Genomic DNA, 15,330 nt, shown 5'->3' with positions numbered 1-15,330 from the left:
CGGGGCGGGCTCGTGAGCGCCTTTCGCGTGTGCGGCGCCGGGGCGCTCGGAGCGCCGCCACAGCGACACCGCCAGCAGCGGGGGGACGGCCGCCGTGCGCCGCCCGGGGAGCGGCCACTTGTTGCGCTCCCGCGCGGCCCAGGTACCGGGGCGGCGGTGGGGAGAGCCACGGGGGGCTGGGGGGGGGCGATGTGGGGTGGGAGTTGGGGTTTGGGGTCCCGGGGCGGGGGGGCTGGGGTCCCGAGGGAGGGAGTTATGGGGTCCCCAGGGGGGATTTGGGGTCCTGAAGAGGGGTTTTGGGGTCTTGAGAGGGGATTTGGGGTCTTGAGGGGGGATTTGGGATCCCGAGGAAGGGGTTTGGGGTCCCGGCTGTCTCCCCTGGGGCTGTGCGTTGGGGTCCCCAAGGCTGGGGACCCAAAAGGGGGTCCCCACGTTGTGGGGCAAGAGGGGCGGCGAGCCCTGAGCACAGCACCAGGACCAGCACCAGCACCAGGAGCAGCCGCTTCGGGCGCCGTCCGCCCGCCCGCAGCCAAGGGATGCCTGCCGCGATGCTCCCAAACTTGGCGGGGCCGCGGGGCTGCTCGGCGGACCCCGCGCTGGAGCACGAAGCCCCCCGGCGCTGCCTGGCTCTCGCAGCGCCGCGTGTCCTCGGGCAGAGCTGACATTCCCCCAAAGTGCTTTATTTTCCCGAGTTAACGCAGCGCACGGAGCCTTCGCCGTCAGGCAGCTAAATTATCGCGTCCTAATGCCCGGCTCACGCTAATCCGTCTCCCCTGACTGCTCGGCTTTTGAGGAGCTGGGGGATCGACCCTCCGCGCGGAAACATCAGCCCCAACTCGAACCGTAAAGGAGCAAATAGTTTCCTTTTGACAGCTGAGGGCTTGGGGTTGTTCAAAGGCGTTTGTGCAACTCCGGTCGCTAATGAAAAGACGGTAATTTTTGCAGTCCCGGGAACAATTACGCTCGGCTGCGAAGGGAGCAAAATGACTTGGCGTGGAGGGTAGATGAACCTCCTGCGATCTGTAGATTATTATCATTATTGTTACTTTAGACCAGCGGGAGCCAAACCGTCTTTTCTTTTCCTCCTTTGATTTCTTTTTTTTTGGGGGATTGAGAATTCGGAGGCTGTGCTTTGATGCATTTTCAGCACCAGGGCTCCGAAGTAATTTTCATGTTGAGCTGTGCAGTGAAAGGCATTTGTATTTGGAGCCAGGGATTTGCAAGTGGGAGTGAGAAAGAGGGGCTGTCACAGGGGCTTCGTGGCAGAGCCGTGTCGTTAGATCGAGGTCAGCATCTTACAGCTGCCTGGTGCAAACGTGCCTGTCTGTTTCTTAAAAACAAAAGTGAATTTTAACTTTCAGACCTAGTTCTCGCATGCAACTTTGCATCTTTTTTTTTTTTTTTGAAGGGAACTTAGCGCTGCTGTTCTCAGAGCATGTGAATTTATGTCCTTTCTAGATAACCTGCTTCGACTCGGTGATGGGTTTAATGACCTGATAGGTCTTTCCTGGCCACGGTTTCTTTGATCCTAAAAAATGTAAGGATTTTTATGGTCTGTGACCTGGAGAGAGTGCTGCATACCGAGAACATTCTCTGCTCAACTTCATGTATTCTCTGCTTAATCTGACCATTTGCCAAACCACAGAAGTCTGCTTGTTTTGGGGGGTGGGGGGGGGAACTGTGCACACATGTGGCTGTTAATGATCCCAGTGGTGTTTGGTGGGCTGCAGCTAACGCCAATTAGGGTGATCGCTTTTGCTGCTTTGTCAGGAGTGAGCCCTGGTTTGTAGCAACTCCTTTTTTGCAGGTGAGCTGGGTGCTGCTGATACTCAGCTGTTGCAGTTTGGTACTTAGCAAATTTAGGTCTCTTAAGCCTCCTTCTGAAGAGGAAGGGAACCTGGAAGAATGGGAGGATGAGGTCTCTTTAGGCATCCCCCTGGAGAAGAGCAGGGACGGTAGCAGTTGGTGTTACCCCTAATCCCAGAACTGCATGGATCTTTCTTATGGTGTCTGTAAGTTCTCATCCCCCTTTTGGTCTCTTGCTGCATTGAGCAAGCAGCAGTCCCCAGACCTGTGATTCTTCAGGCTCCCAGACAGTAGTGGGGGAGCCGGGGGGGGCGCTCCTCAGCGCTGAGCAGAAGAGCCTTGCCTAGAGCTAGATGAGCTGGAGGTCTGCGCGCTGCTTTTCTGACGTGCTTCTGCCTTGTGAGGCTTTGTTGTGGGGCGCTGCAGATAATTTGTCCCGCTTCTCGGTTAATGCTGCGCAGGCTTTCTTCCTGTGATGTGGACAACTTTTGAAAGCCCCTGGTATTCTGCCCCACCATCGCTCAGCGTTAGCGTTTTGGGGGGGGGCACTTAGTTGTACAAAATGCAGCTGGGCATGGTTGTTCCACGGCACTCTCAGCACTGAAATCCCAGGCTTGTGACCAAGGAGTATGTCATGTCCTCCTCCCTATTCTGCCATCCACAAAATGTCAGGGAAAATATTACTGCTTGTTTAAAAACAAAACAAAACCGCAAAACCACATGCAACGTGTCTTCCCCCCCACCCCACTGAAATGACCTGAGTGACTGAACTAATCTTAAAATACTTCTGTAGTTCTGAGTGGCCGTACGACTTCCTGCTCCTCGCGTTGGCAGACTGTGTCTTTCCTGACCTTATTGCTGGAACTGGGGCTGTAGGAAGAAGTCGTGGGATCTCTGCGTTTGGACTGGTAGCGTGAGAAACCGGGTGGCGTCTGGCTGAGAACTGGTTTTGGTTGTGTTCTGTGGGCTGCGCTTGGTCAAGGTGAGGTATGCACCCTCTCTGGTCTCTGCTTTTCACCTGCAATTGTTTCTGTCCTTCTGGCTTTGTTTCTGCAGCGGTGTGCTGAAGCCTTGGGTCTTCTGCGACCTGACTTGCCTGTTAGGTAGCAGTCATGTTCAAGGACAATGAATTGCTGTTTAAATCGAAGACTTTTCAGAAGAAACTTTCAGTGAAAGAACGTTTTTTGTGCTGTAGATGTTGACTTTCAACTTCCTAGAAATCTGTGTGTAGCTCTGCTGGCTCGGTTTGGAGCTAAGAGCTCTGTTTCCTGTCTCTTGCCGGGGTCACTTGGAGAAGGAATGTTATCAGTTCCCCTTCCGTCTCTGACTAACGCACCAGAACCGCGTGTCTGATCGCAGAAGTCAGCGCTATCACGTTGGTTTGGTGTCGTACTCCACACGTTACAGTGAGCTGGAGTGGAAAAATGCTTTAAAAAAAAATAAATTATAAAAAATCCTTGCGTGAATGTTGAAATGAGTGATGAAGTTGGGCATTCATTAGTCAGGAGCTGAAATGTGGCACGGAAAACTTAATGAATAAATACTTAGTAGTGGAGAGCCACAGGGAGATGGAATATTTATTTAATAAATAAATAAAAAAGCAAGATGAGGCTTGGCTGGGCTGCTGTTTTCTCAGCCACGCTCTCTGCTCCAAACCTACCAAATCCAGGTTTACGGTTGGACTTCCTCTAGCCCAGGTTAACAACCCAAAATTGTCACTCATCCTGTTCCACGCCAGGAAAAGGGGCTCCTGCTGGCACTAGCCGCAGTGGCTCTGGAAGGAATTCCCTTCTTTCCCGTAAAGCTTCCAGGATCATGGAGCAAAGCCTAAGCTGGAACCTCTTTGTTTTGTCCTTGAATTGGTGAGTGGGTGGCTTTCTGTCCCCGTGTCCTCCCCCTGCTGCCTTGATTGGAGATGGCTTCGTGTGCGATGATGGAGAGGTAGAGAAAGCCACAGGGGAGAGGCAGGGAGGACGGAAGGAGGAAAGAGTCATCTGCTCGGTACAGCTTCGTGTTGTTCAGTTGCTCCATATGCTGTTTAATAGCTGCTCAGGCCCCCGGATTTAGCGAAACAAATAGAGAAGCTGCTAAGCAAGTGAGAACGAGGAGAACCATCCCTAAGCCGGGGATGTGACTGCAGCTTCACGGTAATACCAGGCAAGCCTGATGGTGCTGATTTCATTAAAAGCAACATTCAGGGCCTCAAAGCAGGGTTTAATACTACTGTATATATTTTTTTTTAAATATGCTGACCTTATCTGGTAAGCCTGTAATATTTGTTGCAATGAAGAGCAGCTGCTGCATAAATACATATATAATATCAGTTGCCAATTCCGAAAGCTGTGCTGAGACCGTGACTTGTTTGAAGTGGGGTTGCTATTAAAAGGCAGGTGGCAGGATGTTTATTTTACACCTTGTTAATTGCTTGTTTTTCCTGCTGTAATTGGCTTCCTAATGGGGGCAGAATGCTCTTGGTTTTGCACACAAAGCTTCATTACTGACAACCGATGGAAAGGATTCGGAGGGTGGGATTTGTATGAAACATATATATTGAGTAACAGATGTCTCTGCTAAACAGTGTACGAGGAAGTCCCATAGATGCATCCAAAAATGCAAATGCTATTCCATAAAGTGATTTAAGGTGTCCTTGGGTTGGATGTGAGGCTCGCTGCCTGTTACTGGGGAAGGGGGGCAGAGGCAGTGCTCAGTGTCACTGGCCAGGAGCGGGGTGCTGGGGTGGTGCTGGGGGCTCCCGGTGGCATGCACAGACTTGGGAAATATCCTTAAGGATCTACATGGCATGCCTTAGAGGCTGCCTAATAAGCTCTTCTATCTGTAGATGTTGCTGAAGTTGGTGGGTGGGTGTCATTGTAGGGGTGTGTGCATATATATATGTGAGTATCTAATGTACGTATGTGTAAAATGAATATTGAAAAGGTAAGATAGCCCTTCTAAGAAATGTCTTGCCATCCATAGCCCCCCCGCCTCCCTCTTTCTTCCTGGTAAGAACGCAGTTGGGTTAGAGGAGGACGGATGCTTCCTCAGAGGCTGGTATTTAACTGGTTTAGGACTGGTTTTAGTGGTCATGGTTGTTCTCAACAAGGTCGCATCATGCTAAAAGTGTCACCCTTGCCAACCTTGGATTGACATACTTTGTAAGAAAATGCCTGTGTTACGTGCATATATCACGGCCTAATTGAGTGCTTCTTGTTGGGGGGAGGTAATATCCTGAGGCAGCACTTTAATCAGAAAGATCACAGGAGCTGCCCATCAGATCTGCTCTTCCCTGCAAGTGTCCTCAGATGACAAAATAATCCCCTTTCTTGGGATAATGCTTTTCATTTCTGCACAATCTTTCCTTCCAGAGCAAAGGACAGACTGCGAAGTCGAGGTGAGGGCATGTCAAGTGTTAACGTGTGAAGGAAGAAGCTCTGGGATGTTGTGCTCGCGTGGTGAAAGCAATATGTGCCTTCCTGTTGAGCTCGTGGGTGCCCTCTTCTCTGATGTTCTTCTCAAATTTGGCTGGGAACTTCTTTCTCTGGGTGTACAAGCAGGTTCTCTGCCAACCATCTCTTATTTAGAGAGACTGCAGCAAAGCAGTTCCCTTTTAGCAGGTTACCCTGGCATCTGTGAGGCCCTGAACCCTCATGAAGAGGAATGGGGGGTTTTCTAAGCCTCATCACTGAGGCTCCCATCAGTGCTGACGGATGTTTTGGAACGAACAACAGAAGAGCAGGCTCTGCTGAGGGCTGTCCTCTGGGCCTTTTGGGGATGCTGATGTCTGTATTTAAATTTGCTGCTTGGCTTTTTCCCTCTGTCTGTCTGCTAGCCTGTCTTGCATCGTGCAAGCCTTGGTGGGAGCAGGAATAAGGGATGGCCAGGAGCTGGAGCAGATCCCTCTCGCCAGGTACCTCGTCTCTGATGGTGGCCTGTGGCGGTTACTTAAGGCGGCATTACTGCCGTGCTCTCGCTTTCAAGTTGTGTGTTATGTTATGAAAGGCTGTGACTGTAGCCTTGTTTCAGAAGTGCCTGCCTAGGGATGGGACCACAGCTCCTCTGATTAAAACCACCCGCTTGGGCGCATCAGCCTGCTGTGTCTGGGTTAAAGTGCTATGTGCAAGCTGGGTGTCCCGAAGCAGCTCTAGAGCTGCCCCCGCCGTGTGCTGCCTTGTGGTGACAGATGATTATTCCCAAGGAAGTCCCTGTTGGCATGCAGAGCCGCAGACCTCCCAGCGTGGACGTGGGGAGGGAGATGGGGCTGCTGCAGAGGATGTGACGCTACCGCTCAGGTGAGTGGGCTGCCGTGCACCCGTCGTTGTGCTTTGGTTGTTGAGCTGCTCCTTTTGAAATTAAAACCAGCCAAATGTTCTGCAGAATATTAAGAAGCGCTGCTTTCGTGCCTCTGATCGGATTAAGTACGGCGCTTGGTGTGTCCTTCGGGTGGTGAAGCCGAAGATTCGGGATTCGTGCCACCTAAGGCTGCGTTAGGGTGCCGTGCTTCATCTCGCGGGGTGCTGAAGCTATCACACTGCAGAGCTGGTAACCACGGGGGTCCTGCACTCGAACTGCGGATTCTCAAATGAAATTTTGCAGAAGCGATGCAGTTCATGTGAGTGAATTTCTTTTTGTTTGAGTAATGGTGTTTTTTTTTTTCCTTCAAGAAGTGTTGAGGTAATGTGGTGGTAGATACGTGCACTGTGGCTGCTCTGCAGGAAGGAAAGAAATTACTGCATATTCTGTGTGAAAGGCCGAGGACTCTTACTTTTCAGCGGGTAAAGGGGGAGAAGCCTTTACATTGCTGTAGCATTCTTTATGAATATGGATTTTGAAACTGTTTTGCTTGCGTGTGGTTTTCTTTTTCGTTCAAGAGCCAGTCCCAGCATTTTAATCACAGTGCAGCGTCGCGGGAGTAGCAGAGGGCTGGGGAGCAGGGGGTGTAGCTGCACTAGGACCAGAAGGATTAGGGAGGGTCTCCAGCTTGCTGCAGAGATGCCCTGAGGCCTGCATGCTGTGAAGCAATGTGTTGGAGTTGGGACTGAGCAGAGAGCTAGCTTTTGTGGAGTTCTCCAGCATCTCGTCCCCAGCCAGCAGCTCTCGTGCTCTTCAGCACGCGTACGGTGCTTGGGTATGCTGTAGCGTAGTGGGGCAAATAGTCAAAAAGCTTGAATAAATGCAAGATGCAAGACCAAGCTGACTTGTGAATGTCCTGGTTGAGGTGTGTTGCCTCCTTAAAACTAATAAGTAATTGCACACGTGGCATTGCCTCTGTGCACAGCTAAATCGCACCCGCGTGTGCATCAGGGAGCTGTAATTCAGGAGCCTGTTCTGAAGGGCAGCAGCTCCTTTGTCTGGTCTGACATGCTGCTGCTGCTGTGCTTGCTGCTGGTGGTGTGAGGGAATAATAAAGTAAAGCCTTCAATCATATGACCTGATCAGAGAGGGCTGTCTGTAGTGATTGATACGTCTTCTCGGAACAATAGGCTGCTGGAGCTGTGGCCGGGGACTGATGGTTTTGGTTGGGGTTTTGTGTTCCTCAGTTGATCTTGCTGTTCCTTTACTTATGTCAGGTTGCAATTTTGTTTGCAGCTTGCCTTCAAATCCCTGCCTGATCTAAAATTGTACTTACTTTCAGTCTGAAGGGATGTACATAAGAGAATCCTTAAAGCTATCTGGAGAACAGTTTTCTCTGTTTTCCTTAGAAGATTTTGAGGACAAGTACCCAAGCCCTCTCCCCTCCTAAATCATTCTGATTCCTTAAATTGACTCTCTCCAAAGTAGGTGTGAAAAGGTAAAAACAAAGACATCTTTCACCTTTACATGTTCTTGGCCTGATGAGTGGCATGCTGAGCAAATGGACTTGGGTTCTCTTCCACAGCAGCATCCCCATACCCAGCCTCTTCTTGCGGGCTGCCTGTATGGTCTCGCCAAGCTACATCTTCTTTGCTTCATTTATGGCATTTGCTGTTCTCAGTAAGAAGGTGAAAAGCTTAATGTTAAGAAAGTGCTGTATTTCATGAGAGAGCTTTGTGTGTTTGCACTGAGAGAAACCCCTGAAAACAAACCTGTGTGCAGTTCTGCTTGGCTCTGTAACAACTGAATAGGGCAGTGCTTTACTGTTGGTGAATGTCAGCCTTGGGTGGCGTTGCACAAAGGATGCCACCTGTCTGCGTCTGGGCCAGAGGTATATCTGCATGTATGTGCATTTGTGCAAAGGGGATGTGTTTTTGTGCTTCCTTGAGCTACATCCCTGGTACGTGGGGTCAGTTTAGAGAAGGGATGCTCAATCTTCTTAAAATGTACTTTCCCTTCCATCCTGTTCTCCTTTTGGAGCTGCAGAACAAAATAGTATGGGGGTGAAAGCATTGCCCCTCCCCAGCCGGCGTGCAGCTGCCTTGTGGATGGAGGAATGGTTTGGGGAGCACAGGAGAGCCACAGCTGCTCTCTGAAGGTGTTTGCTTCCTGCTGTCAAGCAGTGCCAGTTCAGAGGCCTCTTCCAAGCACTCCTGGCTTCAGCCACAGTAGGAGTGAGCTGGGCTGCTGTGGCTCTCCCTGTGCTGCTACTGCTGCTTAGGCATCCTGCCTTTGTTAGGGTGAATCGGGGCATCTGGAGGAAAGGGACTGTGAGAGGAGTAGGACTCTTCTCTTGCACACGCAAGAAAACTGCTTCCTTGGAGAAAGGACAGTAAGATGCCTCTATGCTAAAAAGCAAGAACTGCCCTGAAGATCCTGCTCCACTGCTAGAGGTGAGGACAAAAAGATCCATGTGGTGCAAGCTCAGAAGTAGAAGAGATTTCCTCATCTAGATGCAGCGGTAGGTTTGTGAATCATTTGTTTTCTGAAAGTCTTCTGCGATCTCTTACTGTTCTGCTGGGATTTTGTTTGTTTGCTCTCTCTGACAGTAAATGACCATTTCATTTTGGCAGCGCCCTACTGTTTAAATTATGGTTAGGGCCAGTTTTCTGTGGACCTGCTTAGCATCAGTTTTATTGCTTGCCTGCATTCCTGCTCTGCTGCGGGATTGTCATTGCAGTGCCTTTTGGGTGTCTACTTTGCTGTCGGCTGGTCCAGCTCCTAGGGCTTGAAAAGCTGTTTGGGGATTCCTCTGGGAGCCTTAGGGAGTTACTGGACAGAAGTCAAATTCTCATAAGTTCCTGAGAAAGCTGTCATAAGCCTTGTGGCTGTTGGGTTACAGCCAAGTGCTTTATTCATGGGACCCATGGCGAGCCATTGCTAGACAATAAAGGTTTCAGGTTCCTTTGTTCTGTCTTATGAAAGAAGACCAGTTCTGGGCCAGCATGGCATTGTTTTGGTTGGTGCAGGAGCATGCAAGATTCTCTATATCAAAGAGTTTACATTTTAATAAGCCTAGTTTTTTTGGCTTCCTTTTTTTCCCTTTCCCTAGGGCTTTTTCTTCATGCAGCCAGTTTACCTGCTGCAGGCTGGCTCCATTCTGCAGCAATTTATCCAAAGTTACGCTGCTTTTGCACCCGGTGGCTTTTGGCAACTGGAAGCCCCATTTGCCGTGTGAAGTGCTGGTTCTGATGGCAAATGCTGCCATGGAAGGAGCCAGCTGTGCTTTACTACTGCCTTAGTTATTTGTTACAGTGGGGAAAAACGGTTTTCATGACCTCTCCTCATGGTATTTCCTTAGTGTGTGTGTGTGTGTATATATATATACATATAGCTATAAACTGCCTGCTAGTGGCTATTTCTGTTGGGTAGGCTTTTGTGTAAGTTATAGTTGGCTCTGACCCTGCATATTTCCTCTCCATTCTCAAGGCAGTTGCCAGCTTGTTGTCCCCCTGTCTGCCCCCAGAGAAAGGGGAGAAATCAGAACAAGGTTGTATTTGCCTCTCAAGTTTCCTTTATGCTGCTGGCTCAGGTCCTGCATCTCGGTGGATAGCGCTTGGTACAACCAAACTTTGAATAACTAGCGATGAAGACTTTGTTTCTCATGGGAAGGTGGTACTTCACCCAACAGCTTCCTTTCTGGGGGAGTCTGTCTTGCTGCAATTGCTCTTCTATTATTTGCTCCATCCAGTTGCCCTACGTCCTAGCACCTAAGGGAAAGTGGTTGGATTCAAGTTGTCCAGAATGGTACAGAAATGTCAAAAATGTGCATTCCAAGTAATTTCAAATACTTAAATTTAAAATCAAGGGTGTTGGTGCATTGAAATTGTTTGATACATCTCTTTGTTTGGGACTGAGCTGGGACGGAATCCAAACCAAACCATGCGAGATCCCTGGAGGGAAAAGCGCAGAGCAAATTGGAGGTAGAAAAGTCAGCCCGAGCTTTGGCTTGGCTTTGTCTTTGCAGTCTTTGAATGTGTGCCAGCCATGGATGAACGGCAGTAAGACAAATATTTAGGTGCTGCTGTACAGCCTATGGAAGCTTGTATTCAGTGACACGCTTCACAGATTTCATACTGGGTCTGAAAAATTGTGTTTCCATCAGAATCCGCATTACTTAATTTCAGCACAGTGTTCTGCCAGCCTGGAAACGTGTCTGCATTTGCTTGTAGAGAGCTTGCTCGGATTCAGGGCTTGGTTCTGTTTGTTTCTTTTTTTTTTCTTGGCTTGCCTTCTGCAGATATAATAGTAATAATAAAAAGTCCCAGAAAATCCTCTCCGGTATGTTACTCGTACAGCTGATACACTGATGATTTTAGCAGTCACTGAAGGCTGTGGTGATGCTTTTTTTTGTTGTTTTTTGAATTGAGAACTTATAGTTTTGCTTTGAAACATCTGAAAACTAACATGATTGGCACTGTAGTGGGGCTAAGCATTTGGTCAGCTACGTGGATGTCAGCGAACAAGTCAAGTGTCTGGTTTCGGAGCCCTGGCTGGGAGAGCTAGGGTGTAAGGGAGAGGTGTTAATATGGTTTATACGTTTTGTCTGAAGTGTCGGCATGCCTGGCGTGTGATGGGTCTGGTACTGGGCCGCTTGGGCAGGGCTGGGACGGGTGTAGCGAGGAGGTGATGGCAGCAGGGTGGGAAGATCCTCTCATGCCTCGGCAGGGCGGGCTGCTGTGGAAATATGAGGTAACGGGGAGCTGGGAGCCGTGAAGGAAGCCAAGCAGGGTTTTGCTTGGATGGATGTAGGGGTGCAGGGATGATGGGAGTTGAGGGCTGAAGAGTTTGACTGTAGGTGGTACAGTTTATCGACAGAAGCGGTGGGTGTCGTGAAAAACTTCTGAGTGCGTGTGTAATGTGTATGGTGCTGTACGACTACATGATGTACGCGTGTAAAGCTGCCTTCGTGGTGTCGTGCTGCTGCCGAGTGGATCGGACCGGCTCTCCCTCTCAGCTTACACCAACGAAAATAACCGAGCCCCTCAGGACCTGTAAGGAAAGCAGCCGTGCAATCCCGTGTGTAGGGCCGCGTGGCGCTGAGAGCCAGGCCGGCCCTCCCTGCGTGCTGGGCGCTGCTCCTGGGCAGGCCGGAGCCGGCTGGGCAGGGGGGCCGCGAGGCTGTCCCTTCTGCAGCCTCCCTACACACGGTCCCTGAAACGGTCTTTTCTCCCAGCTGTGGACAGCGTGACTTTTATTTTTTTTCCCACCTCCTTTTCCCCGTCCCCTTCACCCCCAATCACTTCAGGCAGCCGTTAGCTGTTAGACAGCCCCTAGCAGGCTTCTGCTCGGGAAGGTGCTGTTTTCCTTTGCAGTTCGTGGCACAGGAGAAGAGGGATTGCACATATGGTATTTTGTTCCAGACGCTTTTTACACCCCTCCCATTTCATTTCAGATCTGTTTTTCTTTCTTCCTTTTTAAAAGCTTTGCGGAGAAAAAGATGAGGCTCTAATGAATGCAGGAGGAAGGAGGGAAAAGGAACCTGCCCTCTTAATTTTTTGCTGCTTTTATGTCACCGATGAAGATGAACATGGCATCTCTGAGATGCGGAGCAAGTGCCTCAGCTTTGAGCTGTGGGATTGCTGAAAGGTGATGGCAGGGGTAGGGCTGAAGGAGAGAGGCAAATTCAGAGAAGCTGGGGCACTGAGCAGCAGGGAGCAGGGGCAGCACTTAACCTAGCTTGGCCCCCTGCCAGTTTCTTCTTTCTATTTTCTAATTCTGATAGAAGAGCAGAAGAGTGGTTGAAGAGGGTTAGTAGGATCCTTGAATGCCACCTTCTGCTTGAGGGAAGACGTCGAGTGTTGCAAGCTTCTTGATTATGCTCCCTACTTTCATCCTGAAGTCTTGTGCTGTTGTCAGCGATCAGCACTGCCTGTTCACTGTTTTGCTGGGGTTTATACAGCTGCTCTGGTTTTAAGTCTTCTGCAGTACTTGAAATGTTTCCCTCACTCCCGCTCAGAGGAACGTGCACTAGGGTAGGGGGAGTTGGGGTGTGAGATCCCCTCATACTGCTTTCTTTGTCAGCAGTGTGCCGTGACCTGCTTGTGTTCTGGGAACACCCTCTGGTTATCAGAAGCGTTCACCTGTTGGCCAACTTTTTTGGGAGGAAGAGCGAGCTTATTTTATGGGATGTGAGGCAGAAAGTGTGAGTTCCCTAGCAAGGAAGTGAAAGAGCTGTGGCTCTGTCATGGTTTTGGCTGGGACAGAGTCAATCTTCTTCATAGAGGCTCACACTGTCCCAGCCAAAACCATGACAGGCTTGAGTCTACTTTTTTTTTTTGCCATGTTGCATCCACTTGACTAACCTGTCTCCTGTTGAGTGCCTTCCTTGTTTCCTCTGACTGTTTGAGCTGATACTTGGATGAACATAAGAAAGTCACCATAGTGTTTCTGGGTTACCGATGCATTTCTGAGCCTTTTGGCAGGGACTGAAACTACCCCAAAGTCTCTGGGAGAATGATCACGGTAAGGTCAGCTATTCATGTACTTGACCTATTGTTTTTTTTCCTGATGTTTGTCCCTTGCAACAGTGTAGTTGCTATTTCCAAAAGGCACAGTCTTCCGAAAATGACAATTCAATTCAAGATAAAGCAGAGTTTTCTGTGCTGGAACTTGGCTGAAGACTGCATTTGTCTTTGTGCATGTGGCATGGGTTGTAAACAAAGTTTGCCCTGCTGTTCTCCATAAGGAGCCACAAAGAAGCTTAAAATATGCATTTCTGCATCCCTCTGGAGATTACTGTGCTTTCGCCATTTCACTTTCATCTGGATTGAGCCTCGCTATTCAGATTTAACAACAGTGCAGGCCAAGTAAGGGAGCATAATGTTGATCCTGCTTAGTTGGCTGTGTCTAATCCAGCTGCTCCTAATATACTTTGGCTTGGATTCATGCCACTTAACTGGAAGGTCTGAAATAGGAGCTGGGAAGGTGTCTGTGCCTGGACGATGACTTGCATCTTGGTGGGAGGAGGTGTCCATCCCTCTCTCCGTTGACCATGGAGGAAGCTGACTGCTACGATCTGCCCAACCTGGGTATTTTACAGGAGTGCCTGAAGCTGAGTCAGATGGAGTCGAACCTAATATTGGAGAGCCCGTGCAAAGCGTGGGACACCCACTGTGCACACTACCTTCTGCTCCTTTGTTGCTACTTGGGTTAAAGGAAATTCTGCTTATACTTTTGTTGGGCTCTTAAAAGCTTGTTTCCAGTTGGATCTCTTTTCTATTTCTGCTTGTTTTTCTAGTTCCAAGGCTGTCCTGTACTGCTAATAATGTGAAGAGGGGCATATCGGTTTGGTTTTGCAGATGCATCTTGACCACATTTTGTGGATTACTAAGTTGGCTTCAAGCCAGGAAGTGTAGCTGCTGCTGCTAGCCATGGCAGTGGCCAGGGCAGGTCGACAAGGAGCACTTAGCTGTTACTTGACCTTCAGCACGTCACAGCACTTGCCCCCATCTCACACTGCAGGTGATGGTTACCTGAAGTCAGCCAGAGACATCATAATGGTTGGTTACCATCATAATGGTTACCTAACGTCAGCCAGAGACAGTAAGGCAGAGCCCTCATGAAGGGACTTCATGAGCGGGCAGGGCACAGGAAGGGCCAGAGGATGCTGGTGACATCTACAGGTACAAGATAAAGCTTGGTGTGCCGTCAGACTCCTACTTTCTCTGAACTTTAATGCCAGTTGTCACCGATTTCAGAACCAAGTCTGTCACTAAACCCCCCTATCCATTCCCACCCCCCACCTGAGAGCTGGAGGTGAGCAGGGGGCCATCTCAATCTGAGACTCTGGTAAGTAGATGAACTGAGAGGATGTTCTCCCTAGCCTTGCCATGAATTATACGTGATTGTGATGTACGATTCAACCACTGGGTGTCTCTGGGCTATGCAAAGCTCCAGGCAAGATCTAGTCCCTAGAAAGCTGGTGCTCCTCTGAGGCTGTAGTTTAGTGTAGTTTAGACTTGCTCTGAAGGCTGTTTTGTTTCTGCCTGGGTTGACCACTCAGAACGTGGCTTCCCCACTCTTGGAAAATGGAGCGGGGCTGCAGTGTGTGGTAAGGCAGCACTGTGGGTTGTGAATGGTCCTGCCTTGCCATGTGCAAGGGAAGCAAATCCCCCTGGCCTGACTTCACTTGATCACTGTGTCTGAGCACCATGCACTGAGTCTGCAGAAGGTCCAAGGGAGGAGGATGTTAGCACTGCAGCTCTACTACCTCTTCCTGACTGCTTGGCTTTTTTCTCTCCTTCAGCAGTGGTAAGCTTACTCTTGCATATACATTCAAGTAGATAATTAATCTGTCTCTCAACAAGGCTTTGCTAACCACAGTATTTTCTTCAATTCCATGGAAGGAGTTACTTTTTCATTATGATGCTGGAAGGGTAAAAGGCAGCCTATTTTCTGCTTTAAAAATGCTGTGATAGAAGGTAAAGCTTTCATTAAACATGCCTGGCTGAACTTATATGCTTAAGTATCTGAACTGCAGCTAATATCTTTTGAAAGAGAAGGAAAGAACACAGCTGTAATAGCCAGCACTTTTTGTTTGGATGGTTAATCGGTAGTATTCTTTTTATCTGTTGCATGAAGAAAAATAATTGCATAAATCTATGAAGGAATTAATTCCAGGGGAAAAAACAACAATTGTCTATTGCTGTAGGGTAGTTCTCCCATTCTTTCCTACCCCTTCATCTTCCAGCCAATTAGGGGAGCTGACATCTCAGTGGTTCGCAGGTGATGGTATCCATATTGTAGCTTTTCTTGTTATTAACTTGCCTGGTGGGAGAACTGTGGTGGAATACCTGGTAGAACAGATCATCCACGGCAGCAGCTCTTCCCTGCTGATGCTGCTTTGAGCAGGTTCCTGATTATGCTGACCGGTGTTTTGTCATTGAATTGGTGAACTTGCCAGCTGCTGGACACATTGCTTGGTCACATCACTTGCTTGTGGGCTGTTCGCTATCGAATTTCCACGCCTTCATGTTGCATAAATGAGTGAGAAAGGATTGACTAGGAGTTTGAGCCTGCCTTGTTTGTGGTGGCATTGGTATGCTTTAGGGGTGGTCGGGGTATTACTCATTCCTGAGTAATGCATTCCTGAGCCATGCCTGGTACTATCCCTGGGCATGGGATTAAGTGACTTCTAGATTTCTGGCGGTCATCGTAGTACGAAGAGTGAAG

The 15,330-nt window shown here is 49.2% G+C and overlaps 1 protein-coding gene across 6 annotated transcripts in view; it reads left to right on the top strand.

Moving 5' to 3' along the window:
* Positions 1–2: 2 nt before the first annotated feature.
* TSPAN4 (tetraspanin 4) overlaps positions 3–15,330 on the top strand; it is a 407,111-nt gene continuing 391,783 nt past the window's right edge. For 2 of the 6 annotated variants that reach the window (XM_080593874.1, XM_080593877.1), the window contains exon 1: positions 3–142. Coding sequence is in view for 1 of the 6 variants with exons in the window: in XM_080593872.1 (XP_080449998.1) it covers positions 2,004–2,012 (9 nt within the window). In the remaining 5 variants the exon portion in view is untranslated. Of the gene's footprint in view, positions 143–1,754; positions 2,013–2,127; positions 2,789–14,080; positions 14,410–15,330 lie in introns of those variants that run through there. The other 4 variants (XM_080593879.1, XM_080593872.1, XM_080593876.1 and 1 more) reach the window with 4 other exon arrangements.

Source organism: Anser brachyrhynchus, assembly GCF_964034855.1.
Source record: "Anser brachyrhynchus genome assembly, chromosome: 5".
Taxonomy (NCBI): domain Eukaryota; kingdom Metazoa; phylum Chordata; class Aves; order Anseriformes; family Anatidae; genus Anser; species Anser brachyrhynchus.
Note: the sequence above shows the minus strand (reverse complement) of the source record. Positions and strands in the feature narration are given on the sequence as shown.